This window comes from Rhea pennata, chromosome 2 (assembly GCF_028389875.1).
Source record: "Rhea pennata isolate bPtePen1 chromosome 2, bPtePen1.pri, whole genome shotgun sequence".
Taxonomy (NCBI): domain Eukaryota; kingdom Metazoa; phylum Chordata; class Aves; order Rheiformes; family Rheidae; genus Rhea; species Rhea pennata.
This window is the reverse complement of record NC_084664.1, coordinates 33,882,496-33,902,741: the sequence shown is the minus strand read 5'-3', so window position 1 is coordinate 33,902,741 and position 20,246 is coordinate 33,882,496. Positions and strand designations below refer to the sequence as shown.

The 20,246-nt window shown below is 35.0% G+C and overlaps 1 protein-coding gene across 4 annotated transcripts in view; it reads right to left on the bottom strand.

Moving 5' to 3' along the window:
* The window catches only part of HDAC9 (histone deacetylase 9), a 491,690-nt gene that overhangs the window by 84,692 nt on the left and 386,752 nt on the right, over positions 1-20,246 (bottom strand). For all 4 annotated transcript variants that reach the window (XM_062569202.1, XM_062569200.1, XM_062569203.1 and 1 more), the window contains 4 exons: positions 12,318-12,373; positions 11,988-12,075; positions 7,493-7,612; positions 7,067-7,164 (listed from right to left, as the gene is read on the bottom strand). In XM_062569202.1, coding sequence (XP_062425186.1) covers positions 7,067-7,164; positions 7,493-7,612; positions 11,988-12,075; positions 12,318-12,373 — 362 coding nt within the window. The remainder of the gene's footprint in view (positions 1-7,066; positions 7,165-7,492; positions 7,613-11,987; positions 12,076-12,317; positions 12,374-20,246) is intronic.

Here is a 20,246-nt window from a genome sequence, read left to right as displayed (position 1 = left end):
CAATTGCTCAGTGTTGCTGTAGGACTTTCAGTTCAGGCCTGAAACTTATCTCCATCTAAATACCACAGATATTTTTACTTTCAGGGTAAAAAAAAAAAAAAAAAAACTTTGTACTCTTGCTGCTGTTTAATTTCTTCCAGGATGTTTCTGGTGATATTTTCACCTTTCCATCAAAGTATTTGACAATATGGCAATTCTTCATCCATTCGCCTCTATTCTTTCATCTTTCTGGTTTGATAAAAATTGGAAAACAGTTATATTGGAAAAGAGCTCAGGTATATTTCAGTACTTTGAAAACTACAGAGCATGTATTGCTTGGGGTTTTAATCAAATAGTTTTTAACCCGAACCACATAAACTTGACACGTGCCATATTTTATTATCCTTTCTCCTCCACCCCCTACTCTGCCATGTCAATAAAGGAAACTGTGCATCTGTAGAGAAGTAAGCCGACATTAAGTAATTTCTGTAATGAAAGATTTCATTTCTGTAGATGCAGTGAATGAAAGGAGCTTCATATGTATTTTTAAAAATCACAGTACAGTTAAGGTGAAAGTTTAGGGTAGTTTGGTGAGAAAAAGTTGGATTTTCCAAATAAAAATAAACAAGTAGGAAGAACAAGAGGTCACAGGATATAAACATTGTTGCCAGTTTTAGTTTTATGGTGAACTTTGAAGTATAACAAAATCTTGAAAAGCTGTTTATACCAGTGTTTCAAATACTTTTAACCCTATTTCTCCATTTCCTGAGAACACTGTCCCTATCCTCACAATATAAATCTAAATGCCCTGAAGAACTGTCAAAAACCAAGAAAACAACGCAAACAACTCCAAACTATTCAAAAGCACAAATCTTTGCAACTATTCAATATGCACATATGAAACTTATATACTAAGATGTCTGAAGAATATTAATCCAAGTAAACTTCCATCAAAAGAAACTGTTAAAGCACTTTTAAGTCTTCTTTTTTATGGCTGTTTTGTCTAGTTATCTTTGAATTTTCTTAAGATATTTTCCATGACAGAAGAGGGGGAAAAGACATATTTCTGGTTGAAGTGCTATTTTAAAACCATTAGGAAGAAGGGGACAAAATCAGAAATGAATAACTAATTGCAGCTCTAAATTACAAATCTGCAGAATACTATGGGTGACTGAAAGCAAACTGTATACATACTTACAGAAACCACTTTACAGATAGATAGAGCTTCCATGACTGCATTCTGTTTTGTTATAGTGCTCTACGTAAAAACCCTAGCTTTTCCGAATGGTACTATGCCCATGAGAATGCAGAAGGATTGTGGATAATTAGCACTCATCGTATGCCCATCTGTATTTGGGTAAATCATTATCTGCTTCTTGTACTCTTGCCTCAGATATTGTGTCTTCCTCCTTATGAAGTAAAGTGCCAAACACATTGCTGTCAGCAAACAGACAAGAGAGATAACAATAACTGAGATAATCCTCACCAGTTATTATAAAGCAAAGTATTGAGAAATAAATAATTTATTTTCATTATCAAAGATAAATATGGCATTTTGTTAGTCTGAGACCATTTACTAAAACAGTCAGCTGGTAACACAATAGATCAAGATTCTGAAGATCTTAGTTCTTCTTTCTGCTTCTAGTTCTTTTTTTTTTAATGCACATAAGGCCAAGCAGCCTATTTTGCTTTTTTGTTTCCCTTTCCATGCCTTTTATCTTTTTTATGTCTTTACACTGCAGTTTTCTTAAATCAGAGACTATTTCTTACTATATTTTTTAGTTCAAACCTAGCACAACGTAGCCTCAGCAGCAGCCTCTTGACATTACAGTCCTAAAAATAATAGCACTAAGTTATGGATAATTAGAATATTAAAAAAAAAAACTTTATTACTCAAATGCTATTGAATAATATTTATCACAATATACCAGTGTTCTATTACTTAGTGTAGTTACAATATAGCTAGGTATAGCTATGAAAAATGTTGTTTTTTTCTCCCAGGTTCTTTTGTTACGTTTGTCAAAAAACAATGTTTCTACTCAGTCATAGAGTTATACAATATTGCAGAGTAATGATGTCAAATAAAGCCACAATAATATTTGAAATAATAAAAATCGATGGTTCGCCCTCATGTGGTGTATTTAGTTCATTTCCAGAAAATAGAAGAGCTTCAGAAATGAGCAAATAAATTGATTATGCAACTGGATACATTTCTAAATAAAGAGAGATTGAAAAGATCAGAAATATTTACTTTCAAGAGAAGACAAATAAGAAGGGACATGACCTAGGAAATGGAAATATATTTAAGATAATAGTTAATATAGAAAGGAAAGAACGTGCACTTCACCTACACACAAACATATAGACTTTTAATGAAATTGGAAGACTATAGGTTTGAGACAGGAAAATGAATTTTTTTTAAGACATACATATTTAAAATCTCAATACCTACAGATCAAATGATGAAAAAACTTCACAGGATGCACAAAACAATAAAGCTGCTTTCTCCACTTCTTTAGCAAACAAAATGTTCTAATAAATAAAATTCAGATGAAAATAAAGTAATATATATTAATACATACTATATATGTGTACTTATATGAAACTATATAAGTAAAACATGGGACTATTTCCTTTTAGTTTTCTTTTTAGGCTTCATGTATGTCATTTTAACTTAAAAAGTCAAGAAAATTCATGATTAATACCTATGTTGAAACAGAGTTAAAAAAGAGAATATATTTGAAAAAGAGCAAAAATACATTTATATAGACTTTTCTTTTTATTAGATTCAAAAGTAAATGTCATCAAACCAGAAAATACAGAAGTAAGATTAAAAAATGGGAGGGGTCAGTATCATCAATGCAGTCTCTCAAATAACCATAGCTATACACTGTAAGGCCATAAAAAATACAAAGAATATTTTTAATGTTTTTGATCAGCAATTATACTACAGAAATTTTTAAAACTTTGTTTACTTTTTCTCCCAATCAAAACAAACACTAGGAACTGCAAGAAAGACTGAAGATTTTCTACATACCTTTGTTTTCTTTCATTTTTATACTTTACCATGTCTAGATTCAAATTGACTAATTTTGAATTCCTTTTGTTTAAAATGAATATTTTGGAGTAACTCTAATTTTGAAATGTATTTTAAATTAAATCATTGATGCAGTACTTTGTCCTTAACTCTCTCTTGATGTCATCCCTGTCATGTGAATTTGCTAACCTTCTTAAATTCAAATCATACACGACTGCTAAAAATCAAATTCAATATTATCATGAGCTATTTCTAACATTTCCAAGAAATACACACACACACACACACACACACACACACACACACACACACACAGTTATTTTAAGCAAGCTTTATGGCAGTTTCACTGACGTGCTGTGATTGTTTTATGCTATGCTGGAGTGGTACAAAGCAGCCAGAGCATACTGGCTGGTTAAGCTAAATTTACGGCTCCTTTGTTGAATAAAAGCAGTGCACAGCAGTTGGAAGGCACACGACAGTTCCTTCTGTCTCTTGCATCTCCCCAACTCTTCTGAACACAAATATTTTTTTCGTCCTGCATTTGCTATATTCTACTATATAAAAACACATCTCTCTTTCTAGTCTCTATAAACTCTAAGTACATACATGCACATGGACACATGTACAACACAGACCTGTGCCTCTGTCTGCTGCCTCCTTTACTGAGCACATCTGGTATATGTAGGTTATGAAAATAATTATTTTAACATGAGTAGTTGATCATTGCTCTTATTTTTTCTACAGCTGTTGGCAGAAGTTAGTGGATTAGATTCTCATAAACTCTTGTGTAGAATCACCATCTTAGAAGACAGCCACCATCTTCCATTATTTTCAAAAAGGTTAAAGTGAATTTAGCTTATATAGGTGAAAGTGAATGATGGAACAAAACTTTCTAGGGGCAAAGATATCTTGGTCCATGAGAATAATGGAAAAGAGCTGTGCTCTTCTTTTATCACTGAGAAAAAGAAGAGGTGGCTTCCCTTTAGAAAAAGTACATTCTTTCAAGGATTTCTTTAGATAAACCGGTTGCTTAGCTATAATAAATATCAAACAAAACATTTTGGCAAAATGAAGACATGTATTGTTTTTGTTATTGCATTTCTTTTTCATTCTATGGAAGCTTCTATTTCTCACTCACATTTTTACTATCTCCTTGTTCCTAAAGTGAGCAAATATTTCTTAAGAAATGCAAAAGAAACTGAAGGACGAATATATTTTCTTATACATGGAAATCTTCATCTTCAAACTGGCTACAACCAATTAAATTTGATTTTGCACTAAAAAGAGTGAGCTTAAAAATACCATAAATACTCTTCATGTAGCACTGAACCCAAAATGGCAGATACAAACCAGCATCCTTATTTTTCCTGTTGCCCACTAGACTCCCAGTGGAGCCACTCTTTCAGCATGTTTTTCAAGTGATTATTCTATGTTATGCCTCTAACTCATCTTCAAATGCACTGCATTCTTACAGATGAAAGCTGGTGGTGGGGTTCTTATTTCTCAAAAGAAATAGAAATATTTTCTAGGAAAGTTTGAAGAAAAGAGATTGAGGTGGAACTGAGATTCAATCACAAGATTTAGGTAAAATAGATTTACCTAGTGATGTATGCAGCTGAAAATCAGAAGTATTCACCTACTTAAGTGTGTACATGCTTGTACAGCTCTAGAAACAGATTCCACTCTAAGAACTGTGTTCATGATATCAAATATATCATTTATCTATCATATATACCTGATTATGAGCAAAAGTCTAGTAGCAGAAAAGATAGCCTTCTTCTCTTTTTCTATGGACATAACCATTCAGAAGGTTCTCTGCTGTGAAATTTGACAGTCAATCAAGCAGTAATGAGGTACCTAGAGTCACGGTTGCCAACACTTCAAATATGTGCTGTGTACAATTGGAAGAAACTAGAGCTCTGCCGGTGAGAAAATGAAGATTATGTGCACAATTACTCTTACCACTCTGACCAGATGCATAATAAATGACTATCTGGCTCATCCTTCATAATTTACAGAGTTTTGTGTTCAAAGTTGCATGCAGTTTGCTTCACTGATACCCATCCAAACTGTCAGATCAGTGATATCACATCCACACCAGGGTGTACTACAGAGAAGCCAAGGTCTGTGCCCAAGCAAGAAGGAGCTTAGGGTGGAAGAAAATTTTTCCTGGTGTTTCTGCTCATTTGGATATACAGAAAATAGCAGTATCTATTGCAAACAACATTATATTTCTTCAAAAAAATTTTTAAATAGCAATTAGCAATTTATCGTAATGTGGAAATGTCACTTGCATAATACAAGCATGAATTACAGGATTAAATTGATACATTTAAAATAACTATTAACTTTTGAATCATTGACAATTTGTTTTCAGGGTGATCCTAATCATTACACTGAGTGTATCATCTGCTTTAAAGGAATTATAACTAATCAGTCATGTAATGGTATGACTGCAAATGATTCAGTGTGTAAGTTAACATAAATTATACTTTCCTGAAAAGTCTTGTTTTGCCCAGGCAAAATTGACATTGGTTGACATTCCCTTTAACTCTGAAGTACAGTAATATGCACAGCAGCAATATTAGTTGCTCGGCTCTGTTCATGAGTATGCCTTACATTAGACCTGTAAAGAACATATTTGGACAGCTACTAAGCCCAAGTATTTGTTTTCATGATAACAAAGGTGCCAAATATGGTAGGAGTCTCAGTTACTCAAGTCTTTTGTTCAATAAGCTGAGATCAGCATTGCCCACAGGGCTAGATGGCCATGTTACTTATGTCATTATCAGTGTAGGTAAAATTTAAACCAAGAATACCATCCAGTACCCTCACTTCCATAAAAATTCACCAAAGAATAAGGTAGATCTTGGAAAGAGCTTGAGGAAACATTTAAATGTAGAAAATCTGGAGCCTACAACATTAAACTATTTGTTTAGACTCTTAAGTACAGGCAAATGACATAAACAAAATTCAAACCCATTTCACAAAAACAGTGTAATACAGTGACTGTTTTAGGCCATTTCTGTGCCTAGGGCTTAGACTATGAATTCAGGTGTGTTATTATGAGATACTCTGAGTACTTTTTTATGGATAACCAAAGAGTGCTTCAGAAAATACTTTCTGTGATGCGTTTTTGATAGAATGTAGGTCAAAAGCTGTAAAAGGCAAACGTATAGTTTCAAATTACAAGTCTTGGAAGTGATCAGAGATGCATTGTGGTTATTTCACTGCCCTTCTTACATGTCAGTTTTCACTAGAAGGTTGTGTTCAGATATGTAGCATTTGCTAAATCTTGAGGGGCAAGAGCTCACTAAACCCATTCATGGGACCGCTTTACAATGAAAGGAAATGATGTGTGTAAGACAGGACTACTGAGAGAATAAAAGGGCATGTTTTAAACTAGTTCTCTCTCCACTGGTCCCATGAAAATAGAATTAAGTTTATGATGCATCACCTATGAAAGAATGAAATTTCATTTAGAAAGCTATTGAAAACAAACAGAAGTACAACATAAAACATTTCATATCATCCTTACTGATATGTTTCACAATTTTTTATTTCTCAGTAACCAATATTTCACCATCATATACATAAAATGCCAACATAGTCAAATTTGTGAGGATCATAGTGAGACTTTTATGTTAATGAGGAATGCTGGATTTAGACCATTCACATTGCTTTGTATCTGCTATGTCTGCATGTAGCTGTAATCAACATGAACACTAATATTTTTCTTGTGTCTGGTATAATTCCTTACATTTAAATTTTGTACATAGGGAAGTAAACAGCTCAGAGTCAGTTTACCAGCATGATATAACTATGACAAAATGATTGAATGATTAAATCATTAAACACTTTTTTGTTATTGTTCATTCTGATTGGGTGACAACAACAATTGAATAACCTATGTATTAATCCCAATAAGTTTTTAAAGCAGGATTAAGTTGGTTTCACCATGGGTTTTCCTCCTTTCAAAATTGCCATAGTTGTTATTTGTGTACTTATGTTCTATATCTAGTTTTTGTAACTTTAAAACAAAGTACCAACCTGAATGCTGTAAGATACTCGACATCTCCCATAGGAGGGTCTAAGCCACCTGTCCAAGCAATATTTATGTTATACCCTTCACCAAGGCCACTTCCAACCTGAAAAACAGAAAAAAAAAGATGACAAGCATTGAAAAAGAGGAAGAGGAAGGAGGAAAAGAGAAAGAGGGAACAGGAAAAAGAGAAAAAATCTGAACCGTGTTTTAGAAACAAACATCAAACATGTCAGATCAGCCCAGCCTTGTTTGACAAGAACTGCTCTGGGTTATGCACTTGTTCTACACTGGTCCCCTGGTCCCAATGGACAATTTGGTAATCTGGTGTAATTTAAAGAACCAGAGAAGGACGAGAAAATTAGGGGTAATCATGCAACGCAATTACCTGAAAGATACAAATAAAAATGGGACTCTAAAGAAATAAACCTAACCTCATTTGGGGCTCCACTGCCGGGGAAGAAGTTGCCTTCATCATAGCGATGGAGGGAAACATACAGGATGCTAGGGTCAGCATAAAAAGCCTGCTGTGTACCGTTGCCATGGTGAACATCCTAAAGGAGAAAGAAAACAGATGACAAATGTAATAATGTCCAACTTGGTGCAGAGAGCTTAGTTCTGCTTTCTTTTACCCTCTCTCTCTCTCTCTCTCTGTTTCTCTCCCTCTCCCTTGCCCTCCTTTTGTCTTTCCCTTTCCCCCTCCCTTCACCACCCCATACTTCCTGAACTTTCAGGCAAATTACTCTTTAATGCACTCATTTTTTAAACTGGCTTCTAAAAATCAGGAAACCATAGCGAGCATGCCCTGGAGACTCCAGATGAGCCGTCATTGAGAAATCCCAGTCCTTTTGTACAATTAGATATTTATACACCGGCTCTTTGTACTCCTTGCCTCAGTGATGGAATCTAGCATCCTGTTTTATGGAGGAATTTTATGACTTATTAACTGCCAACAGTTCATAACCCCTCAGGCTTAATTAACTAGCCTCATTGGCCTCTGAAGAAAGACTAATGTTTAAACTACAAACTAGTATTTTGCAGAAGGATCTATGGTTTACAGAGCTTTTTCACAATTCTTGACAGAACACTAAACATAAGTGTATTCATTGATTTGCCAAGTTCCACTATTGAGGTCAAAGGCTTTGTGACCAGCTGAGTAAATTGGCTTTCTTGAAACATTCAGTTCAGTTAGCGGTCCCTCAGCAGTTAGATCCACATCAAAAGAGATGCCAGATGCGGAAAGGACTTCATACTTCATTTTTGCAAAATCATGACGGCAACAGTTGAAGACATCAGAATATGATCTCATTAGCTATTAAATCATCTGGTAGATAGGATGGTGCCTTCCACAATCAAGAAGTGACCTTGGCCAGGCTCCATATTTCAAACATTATATAACCTCAGCGAAAAGAAATTCTATGTCATTAAATAAAATACTGAGAAAGAAACACTAACATTATATATATAACTATATGATAAAGGTTAATGATGCGGGCTTTTTTTTTTTTTACAGTTCTATTATTGTACACATGAAATTTTAAAATTTTACAAGTGAAATGTCAAATCCACTTGTTCTTTGGCAAAGCAAAATTTTTTTGTAAAAATAATGTGTAAAACCTTTTTGTAAGTTTCTGCACGGATTTGTAAGAAGCTGAAAATTATAGATATTATCAATTCTCCTCCTTTAGTCAATCCATTTAAAATTTCTAATTTTAACACAGAATTGAGAAGGAGAATAGACAAAGTACTCTGAAGAGAAACATTTCTACTCAGATTTATTTATTTTGCAAATGTTCTGAAGTCTGAACTGAAATTAGTACTAGAAAACCCACAGTCATTCTTTCCTCAGGATGTCTAGACTCCAGGAAGGTTCAGGTTAGGTCTATGCTGTCAACAACAGAGAAAGCACTGCCCATTGCTTGCACCTTTTGCCAGCTGAGGTAGTCCATGATTTTCATCCATATTGCTCTGGACTCTCTAGATTGATCTAATCTCACCTGCATTGTATTGTTCTTGACTTGGACCTCCTCTGCGACCTATCCGGGGTGATATTATAACGATTCTTTTCTTTTCTCAGTTGAAAGTGTTTGAAACAATATGAGGATGAAGTCACAGCCCCATTGTACAATGCTGAGGTTAAATGTAACTCATCCTGGGGGACTGGAGGAGCATATACTAACGTGAGAGTGTTGGAGGTTTGAAGGCAGCCAGTGTAGTGTCAGAGCTCTTTGAGTGGAAAACAAATTCAAATGTGGCATGTAGACTAATCCCTGAACCAAATCAGTTCTCATCTGAGGCCAAAATAATTGTTTTACTCTAAAACAGACCCCAGATCACACTAACATACATTCAAGTATGGATGATCTTGGGACTAAAGATGCTGCAACAAACTGAAGAGTTATGTTGATCATATAGATATATCTAAAGAAGATATACCTAAAAACATAAGAATACTATGCTTCGTGATTTTAGATTAGTCTTTATTTTCCATGCATATTAGGGGGTTGGCATGGGGTTTAGGTTTCTTGCTACAAAAGTTTTCAAATGACAAGAAAAGAGATTAAATGGTAAGGCAGAGCCTTTTTCTGATTACACAAATCTCAAAACTGGCTTTCTTGTTTAAACTTTAACTCCATCAAGGATGTCTATCTTTTGAAGAGCAGAAATTTTTTGTTAGACAAAGGTATCTCTGCTGTTTAAGGCTGCATATGTTAGTTACCATGTGTGAAATGTGTTCAGATTCTGGCTTTTGTAGATCCAATGCAAACAGATTATATAATTCAATTCAAAATTGGAGGTTTATTCATGTGGTGGAAAGAGAAAGAAAAGCTGACAGACCGATCTTTTACTTTAGTGTAGAAAAAAAATGAAGGAAAGATTAAAAATAAAAAGGCTAAGAATTTATATATGAACACATGTAGCAGCTATGAAGATTACTCTTCATTTCTAACTAGAGTACAGTTTAATGTATGGGATTGAATATTATACTTTAACATTTATATTGTAGTAATATGTATAGCTGCCAATCAGCCTAAGGTCCCGCTGTGCTAGTCACTGTCAAATTATAGTCTTAAAGGTTAATTTTAAGTCCAGTGCCTGTAATTCCGTTCTTTCAGGTGCCCAAAGTTCTCTTTGATGGACATAAAGACATCACTATTAACTGATTCACTCAGTAAGTCAATTTGGATTGTAATTTAGCCATAGTTTGCATATAAGAGGTTTTCCTTATGGATTTTTATGCATCATTGCACTGACCATAGAGTAGACTAGAGACTGGACTGTAACTGCTCCAGGAATGAAGTAATCTGTGTCAGCCATATATTTCTCCCCTTTCACCAGCTGAGTTATTCTGACCAATGGGATAGAGTAAGAGAGAGGCTGAGTGTTCCCTATCTACTTTCCTGAGTAAGGACAGGCAGCTCCACAGGTAATTATTTGCACAGGTAATGATTTACACATTTAACTTTACTTTGCAAAATTGAAGCTGAATTCCTAAGTACTTATCGGTTGAGTAGGTCAAATGGAAGTGATTTCTTTTTCTGACTCAACGAATGTAACATTTACAGTCAAAAAGACTTAAAAGTATTCACAAAAATACAAGCATTGAATAGGCTTTTTTTATTCATAAACAAGAATAAACATAGAATTCACCTTTGGCCAACATTTACTGCAATAAAACTCAATGAACTGTAAGATTCAAGTCAGCAAATGGATACAACATACCATGGAAGTGATTTTTTTTCACAAACACTGGTTTCTTGCAGTTGTTTATTGTGTTCCTAGGTGATAGCACAACACTGAGAAATATCTGAAAAACTTCCTCAGAATATCTAAGTTAGCCCTATACTAATTTTACTGCTTATTTTTCACTTGATATTTCTTTCTCCCACACTCACCCTTTCTCTGCTTCTCTTCAACAACCAGTATGCATGTTTAACTGAACAAAAGTGCTAGATGGTAAGGCCATGACTTCACAATAAGATTTAATTATGAGTGCAGATATGAACAAGATTTAGACTATTAAGCCCTGCACTTCAAAAACCCTTTAACATATTTTGTCTTTAAATCTTTTATCACCTGCAAAAATTAATTAAGTGCAGATGTAACAGGTTAGGTTTTGATGCCAGGGTTCATTTCCTGTCTATGCTTTGTCAGACACCCTATTACACCTCCTCGTGAACTGTAGGAAAACAAAAATGGTGCTCATAAATCAGGATTCAACTTTCTTCGGGCTGTGGATTGGGCTGAACCTTTAAGTGCAAGGCAGAGTTCCAATTCATTATTCATGAAAATAATATAGACAACATGCCAAATGTCATCTGCATTTAAATAATCCATTTGTTAAACCTATTAAGTATTGTATAAGAATGCCTTCTATTAAAATACAAGACTAATCCAATGAAGCTGATTTTTAATCATGTAGTTTTCCTTCAGGGAACCATCAAAAACTGGCATACATGATTTGAAAACTTCTTAGAGGGAATGACCTGCTGATTTGTTTAATAATAACGAAGTTAAACAACAAGTCGAATCATTGCTAGCTGGGGGAAGTGGCCAATTTAGTTACCAAAGCAACAGCATTCTTTAAGCACATCTGACTATTTAAAGTTCGTATTCTGTAGGGAAAAGTAAACTTGGGTTCTGTACGGTTATTTTAACAGTGGAAGTATCAATTCATTTAAGGACCATAAAAGTTGCCCTGATCTGTGCCTTCTTCTCATTAAATTGCAGTTAACACCATTAAAGTGAAACATAGATGTTTATGGCTGCAGTACTGCCATCCTGGCTTTAATGAGTTCCCAAAATCAGAGGAAATGCACACCTTTATTACTTGTAGGTATTAAAAGCAGGAAAGCCTGACATATAAATACAAATTCATTATCTTTTATCTAGATGCAATGAAAGCATGGTGGTTGCAAGAATACATACCAGATCTACAATCAATATCTTGCCTATATTTAGTTTGTCTCTCAAGTATTTGGCAGTAATTGCAATCGAATTAAAAAAGCAGAACCCCCTGTGGAATAGAGAAGAACAGAAATAAGAAAGCAAATCAGTCAGGAAAACAGTTATAAATAATGTTCAGAGCATTTTAAAAAATGCTATATGATCTCTGAGGCCATAAATCTGCTTCTGGGAGTACCTAGAAAGCCTTTTCAGTCATCTGCTAACAATTACCATTCTTCAGAGACATGCACAATGCAGGTGATTGCCAGTAACCTTAGTGCTCCAAGATGGGCAATATTCCCTGGTACTTACATGGCTGTTGATTCTTCAGCATGATGGCCTGGGGGCCTTACAACAGCAAAACCATTCTGTAGGAACAAGATAGGTTTTCAATTATCAGCTTAGGGAGAAAAAAAAGTAGTTGACTCAGTGCAAAATAGAGCAGCAGTAGGAGGATTGAACTCTATTAGTGGCTCTTGAGTACATTTTTCTATCCAATCACCCTTTCATATTTTTAGCAAAAATAATATATTTGAGAAAAATGGCATATAATCTTATATAAATATATACAAACACACACACATGCATATGCATGCCCACACAACATGATCAAAGGGGGAGGGAAAGGCAGGAAGAGAAAGCTGTCATTATCAATTCTGTTGTCTAGAATTCACACTTAAAAGACAGCACAGACCACTGATCCATTCTTGTTCTAAATTAATGTAGTCTAACATTGCTCAAGCTAGAGACACTTCAAACTAAAAGTAGCTTGAGGTATATATTTTAAATGATTAGTCAGTATTGACTCTACCTCCTGTATGGATTAAATGATAAATTCAGACACACACACATGCAATTCCTAAGAGTAGAAAAAGAGGACAATGAATATCCCATATTTCTGCAGACCATAAATTAAACTAGGGAACCTGCCAAGTTTGCAAGTATAATCGATTCCCTAAAGTCAATATCTCACACGCATTCTGCAATTTTATAGAAATTTTCGCAAATGGGAACATTAGGATCAGTGAAGATCAAGGAATTTTTAGCTTGTAGATTTACTGAAGATAAAACAAAAATGAAGTCCTCCCCCTCCACGAGGCAAAAGGAAGATGCAGAAATATTGACAAGGCACCTCTGTTCAGAAATGTAGACTATGTATTCAAAAACAATGTACCATAAGGGACACAATATCCAATTCCTCTTACAACTGTCATACTCAGGAATAGCACAATTAATCCATCAAATTTACTCTTTGTTTCAACTGATCAGGACATTTAGTTCTCTTTTATATTTAGCTATATTCTTCACATCAAATTAATTATAACTAACATATACATAAAAACAAGAAGTTATAATTTGTGCATGATAATATCTGCCAAACTTATATTTTCAAGCTTCCTCACACAAATACCGTATGTATATGCAAAGATTAAGCTCCGCATTATCAGCAAGGAGGGGAGAGAAAGAAAAATAATGGAATATTTCTATATTTTAATACTCAGTTAGTATCAAATTATCCCAGTTAGATATACTTATGCTAGTGATATGTCAGTGTTTCAATCTTCACTCATCTGAAGCATATATGATAATTACTAAACTTTCCTCCTCTCACAGGTGTTAATCAGGAAAAACATCATGGAAGTTAATGGATTTACATTGATGCCCTTGAAGTCTATTTGCTTTGCAAATTATTATTCAATAATATTGAGTAATTGTATATACAGTATTACTAATAATTATTCATATTTTTCATGCAATGTGCATCTGTATACTTACAGTCCTATAAATTTGTGTGTGTGCATGCACAATAATGTACTTGTGTTGCTTTTCTGATATTTAATCTAACAAACATACACTACCAGGCACATAATTTGTCACATAATTTGCTGCTAAGCATAATCCAAGCAACCAGCTACAAAGTTTGCAGAGTCCTAGCCAAAGATTTATCCATCTCTAGCAAACTTAAAATGTAATGAAAATGGAGTACATCTCTAAAATGTAATTCTACTGATTACCATTTAAAGAATGTGGGGGATTTGACAGTATCATGCCTTAATTTGTATTAAATGTGTACACTTCAAAGAAAAACTTAAGACTGAACAAGTATATGCATTCATATAGAAAAGATAGATACACATGGTGCTGTCCAAAAGTTCATCATATTTTTTTTTGTTTTAAGTCACAAATCTTAGAAAGCAGTTCTTGTATTTTTCAAGAAAAACTGGACATGCGGTTTCTACAGGCTCAAAGCAAAGGGCAGATGGAAAGAAACCTATGTTTAACATACCGAAAAAAATACACAAGATTTTAGTCTTTTGATCTAGGGGCTAGTGTTGGGAATATTACAGTTGACTAATTTTCTGCTATCAGAGCTTAACTTAAATATTCCATTTCTCCATGAGCATGCAGGACATATACATTAATATTGTGGCCATATATTGTGTGTTTTTACATCACAATCAAGTTCAGTAATCACATGGGATTTTTTTAATACAATGCACGTATTACGTTGATGATAAAGCACATAAAAAACCCAAATTTTACCAAGTGCTGAAAACTAATTACTGTACAGTATTAACAGCAACCTTCATGCAATTGATAAAACATTTTCTTTCTCCTAGTTTCAAGCTTTAAACGAACACACTCTCTATTAGCACAATGGAACATGATTTCATTTATTTAGGCAATATTTAAGTCCCAGACACTGATCTCAGAACAGCAGACAGAAAGGCAAAAATCTGCTTAAAAGATAGAAAGACTAACACAGAGCAATATGTTGAAAATGAAGCCAACACACATAAATTCAAAGTATTTTATACAGAGCTTTATTTATACTAGGATACAGACACCTTTATATGCAGACTGTATTTTAAACTGGCTGACAGACATGAACATTACAGGAAGGATTCATGTCTGTGTCATATGATTAGCTCTAGTTAAAATCTGAGGATAAAGAATAAAGCTCCAACAGAGATATCCTATATCCTATCTGATATCCTATCATATCCTAGCATATTTGGCCAATGAACAAAGAGATGTCTGCTCAATCTTTCAGTTTATTGCAAATAGACCCACTTAGATGAATCTTAAATGGAAATTAAGAAAAAAAATTATCATTTTTCCATAGTAAGGTAGGTATCTTCTTTCATGGCTCTAAATACATAGCTGGATGCTTGAGTTCCAAAGAGCAGAGGTAGACATCTCCATACTGCAGCCTTTTTGTCTTCCGTGGTACAGTCGATTCCTTTCTCTAGCTGGGCTAGCATATTCAGCTATATCATACTTTGGCACCTACTACACCTCTGCATTAACCTTTCCAAGACAAGCAGTCAAGACAATCCCATAATGCAGTTGGTTCTTCCAAGGCTAGGGACTGACCGCTGATGTTTCTACAACATAATGAAGTAAAACTAAAGCTAGGTACTTCTTGCTTAGAGTAACATGGTAGGCAAGGTGCAACCTCACTGTGCCTATCTCACAACAGGAGGAACTTGTTCTGCCTACACTACAAGCAGATCAAAAGCAATTGCCATTCTGGCACTCAAAGCATGCTGAGAAGCCTACTTGACAAATAGTACATATTAGCTTCAGCCTGGAGCTCAGAAAAGAGTCACTGGACATCCCCTTCCAAAAAAAAAAATCTTTCTTTTTTCAGTCACAGTTTTCTTGTCTGCTATCTTTATTTTGTCCAGAGAAAGCAGGTAAAATGTAAAGATAAGATCTAAGATCAGATTCCAGTAAGGGCCTATTTACCTGAACTGGTGATGGGATTTGAGGGGGAGTGTTCCCTCTACCTAAGTCTTCATGGCAATAAGCCCCAGCAGGCACTCCACTTACTGCAGCAATGGAAAATTCAGGTTTAAATCCTTCTTTAGGCTGAGACTGAATTTGTAATTATTCTTCCTTGAGCTGTTTCTATAATTCGATTACACGGTCCATGAAGTAGATATAAAGCCACATCTCACAGTCTGAGTTTTCTCACAGTAGGTCCAGAGTCATGCTCTTTTTCAAACTAATGAATCTAAGCTAATCTGCAGACTAGTGGTCCTTCAATAGAGGACAAAAAAAACCACCCCTGAGTCTCTGATTCAAGATAGGATATTTATACATGTAAATAAAGAATGGATTCCTTTCAGCTGAAAAGAGAACAAATTGAAGCTCATGTTGTATTCTAAGTTCTAAACTCTTGTATGAAAGAGCAATGCCCTTTATTCCAACTATTTAGAAGTTCACAGCTACATACCTTTGAAAACTGTCTCAAAAATTTAGTGTGTGTAATCCCTAGTGAAGAGCAAGGGATTGTCCTTTGCACTAGCTGATTGTAGCTGCACAGGTTATTTAGGATATATTTCTCAGGAACCTCTTCTCAATTTGTAGGGAGATCAAGTAAGTAACTCAGAGTCTGAATTCCAAACGAGAAGTTCTATATTCCGAAGTCAGCTGTTGAAGTCTCTGTTTTCTACATGTCTATACTCCCTAATCTATCAAACCTTTAGTTCTTAACAATAACATTACTCAAACACAGAGTTCTTAGTCATCCACTTGTTTTTAATGGAGAATTTTTATTTTTGCTTTAATGTGCACAGATCTCAGAATAAGGAAAAAATAACGGAAGATAATGCTTCATTTCTTTGTAGGAACTGCTTTAGTTAACTATAACGATGCCCTTGGAACTGGTATCCTAAAGAAGGTAATGGTATTCTTCTCAATGTCACTTCTGTAACGTGATCCTGACCTCCACCATCCAGCAAGGCAAGAATAAGAGTGAGAGGTGTACTGCTGATACTGGTACCTGTTTAGGGCATTTTACAGTTTTACAGTTTTACATTTCATGCTGCCAGAGCAAGAGCCAGTATCCAGCCCTAGAGGTCTATGGATGTCATGAGCAAGAACTCATGATTTAACAGAGCAGTAATAGCAGCATGTAGATTTGACAAGAAAACAATAATGGACATGAGGGAATACCATTTTGTCTTACAGAGGAAGCTAGCTGTGACCAAGAACATAAAAATGGACACTAAATGTTTAACTTTTTGACAGAAACAAAAAGTTCTCTGTATGCTTTCTTGAAGTTCTGAAAAGATCTGGAAAATTTTCAGTGGAGAAAATATATGAAAAATTTCTACTTGTAATCTAACACAAATACAATGGTGTTGACCCGTTCAGCCGTATGTAGTGAGAAAAAGCAAGTAAATATTTCTTAAAACAGAGCAGTCATGAAGATGTGTACCACATATATAATTAAAATTGTACTGCTATATGAAATAATAATAGTCATTCAGCTATAAATACAACCACAATTACTGGGATAAAGTATCTAAGAGATGGTTCCATATAAAATGTTGTAATTTTGTAACTTTGTAAAAGCAAAGTCTATATAGTACTATCTAAAAGGTTGTATTGGCAGCTTTGATTGATGGCTTTTATTCATCACATCTCTAAAACCAGTAAAATAAGCATTCATTTGTTACTGTTTCTTACATGCCATGCATTGTTAAAAATGCTCTTCCTGGGCAGCAGGGAGAAATGCCTCCTTTTTGTGGCAGATGTGTACATCTGCATGATGAAGGCCACATCTGCACATTGCTCCCTTCTGGATGGGAGCCTAAGACTTCCCTGGTAGCAACAGAGGGCACACAGAAAATTTTATATGGCAGAGGGAGAGTTTGGTAGGGCAGAGAGTGAGAAAGGGAGGTTGAAACAGAGGTAGGACAAAATCTACAGGAGTGCCATCCAGGGGGCACCTAAGCATAGGGCACTTCCCCAGAAAGCAGATTTTTCTAGTCATCCAGAGGAGTTGTGTGGGGTTTTGCTGCTGTTCAGGCAGGCAAAAAAATTTGCTGGCCTAACATAAGACCGGAGGGAGGCCATCATGGAAGCAGGGGGATATCTGTATTCAAGTTCTTCTCCTTTATTCTGGCTTTAGAAAGATTTCATTTTAGTTTCTGTTTTAGTAAAACGTAGTAGCAGAGCTATTAAAGATGACTGAGGAGAGTTTTTATATAGAATATGAGAAAATAAAAAGACCTTTTTTATTAAGCTTATTCTGCTTATTCATTAGATTAGTACAACTTACCTTACGAAGCTACTTCTACAGCCCTGTGTGACAAACACCTTGAGAACAGTGATAACCAAGTGTGTTTTGAATGATAATTTCAAGTTCAATTTAAGTTATCCAGAAATCACTACAAGGCAGCAGAGTAACAATGGCCAAATGCAGGATATTTATTTTGTTTTCGATTCCATCTGACATATCAGAAAGAACCATCTCAAGAACATGTCAGATTCTGGTTCTGAGGAAATTCATTTCTACTATTTTAATTTGGTTAAATGATCTCTGACTACCAACAGGGTAATTCTACACGTGTGCACATGTGCATAAACACATGCACACACACACACAGACACACACATACACACACACTTACACACTAAGGAAGAGAAAGGGCTTGTGCTTTCGACTTGCGTTCAGCTGAGATGGATGGTCAAGACAGGCTCAGATCATGTCTGCTTTCAACTAATTTCCCCTTTTTCTTGAGTGTTCTTTTGCAAAATTGCTTATTCAGTTATTCAAACTTTTTTTAAAAAATAGCGAATAATCAGACAAAACCTACCAGCTCTTGTTAGTTTATTCCATAGGTCTCTTCTGTTTCAAATTTGATTAAAAATATACGGTGCTTATATGTTTCTATCACAGAACAGAGTGTTGCCATTGCCAGTGTTGACGTATTTAAAGGATATACAAAGTAAACGAGAGAGTAATCCTTATTATGAGTACTGTACTTAAAATAATTAATTCCAGCTTATAGTAATACTTAACGGGGACATCTGAGCCTGAAGAAACCATTTCAAAAATGTTCCTGTGGATTTTCAGTAGTTCCACAGTCTGTTCTGGCACTGAGTTGCCCTTTGTGATGGGAAGTCATCTTCCATTGTAAAAACAGGTTCTTATTAGATATACTTTTTTTAATTATGGCTGGTTAGAACTTTTTTTTTTCCTAGTCTATTGTAAGACATTAAGAGAGCCAGACAAATATATATATATATATATGTGTATGTGTATATATATATATATATATATATTTTAACCAGAAAAGTAGTTAGGACACATTTACTAGTTACAAAGCAACATGCATTAAAGCAACAATTACAAGAACAAATAATATTTTGAAGGACTTTACTCAACAAAATATAATTCCAAGAAAATTATCATACTAGTACGATCAACTATTTGAATTTCATCTTCCTAAGTATTATTAGTCAATTAATAAACACCTAATGTATAGCAGCAACATAAGCTGTCAGCATCAATATGTATAATTTAGTTAACCAAATAGAAGTACGAGTAACTTAAACTCTTTCAGGAAAAAAAAAATATTTGGAAAAGCTAAGCCCTGAAGGTGAGCTTCTATGCAAGCATTGAGATACAAACAAAATCTGAAGTCCAAAGGAACTCAAAGATACAGAAAACCTTCTCCTTTCTGTTCCACCAAAAGAAATCTGACATGGGGGTTCGGGGACCTGCACAGTCCTAGCACCCATGAGGGAGGTCAGAGGAGCACCAGAGCTGGCCTAAGGGGAGCAGCTGATGAAAACAGCTGTGGTTTGGGAACGAACAGGAAGACAGGGCATGGCAGGGCAGCACCTTTCCATGCCAACTAGCCATAGATCACTGAACTCTTCATCAGTGTTACTCTCCATCAGCAATGCCTGGGACACGCTACAAACTGCAGAGCAGCCTTCGGTCCCTACAGCACATGTACTGCAGTCTGAGCCTCCATATTCATTCTTTCAATTTCAAACATACTCACAGAAAATTTCTCTTTTCTTATGACAATGTGAGATAGGAAGGGCATTATTCTAAGGCAAGGATGGAAGAAGGAAGGAAAATGATTATTTTCCATAATACCTCCAGGAAAGAAATTTCTCTCTGCTGATGCAGATTTTTAAGGTCCTCTTTCTGAAAGTATGCTCCATAACTATTTTATAGGGGATAGAGACAAAATCTCCAAGTTCATGACATATGCTTCACACAAGAAATCATATATAGGGCACAACCTATATTGCTTCCCAAAGCCCCAATAATTATATACCGTAAAATATCTCTTAGCTATTGCAATTACTTCCTATCTATATCTAATGATTAAAATGGAATGATATTCAGGCAGTTCCATATACTCTACTCCTATAAAGATCTACATACAGACAGCATAGTATCAAAAATTGACTACATAAATCTGT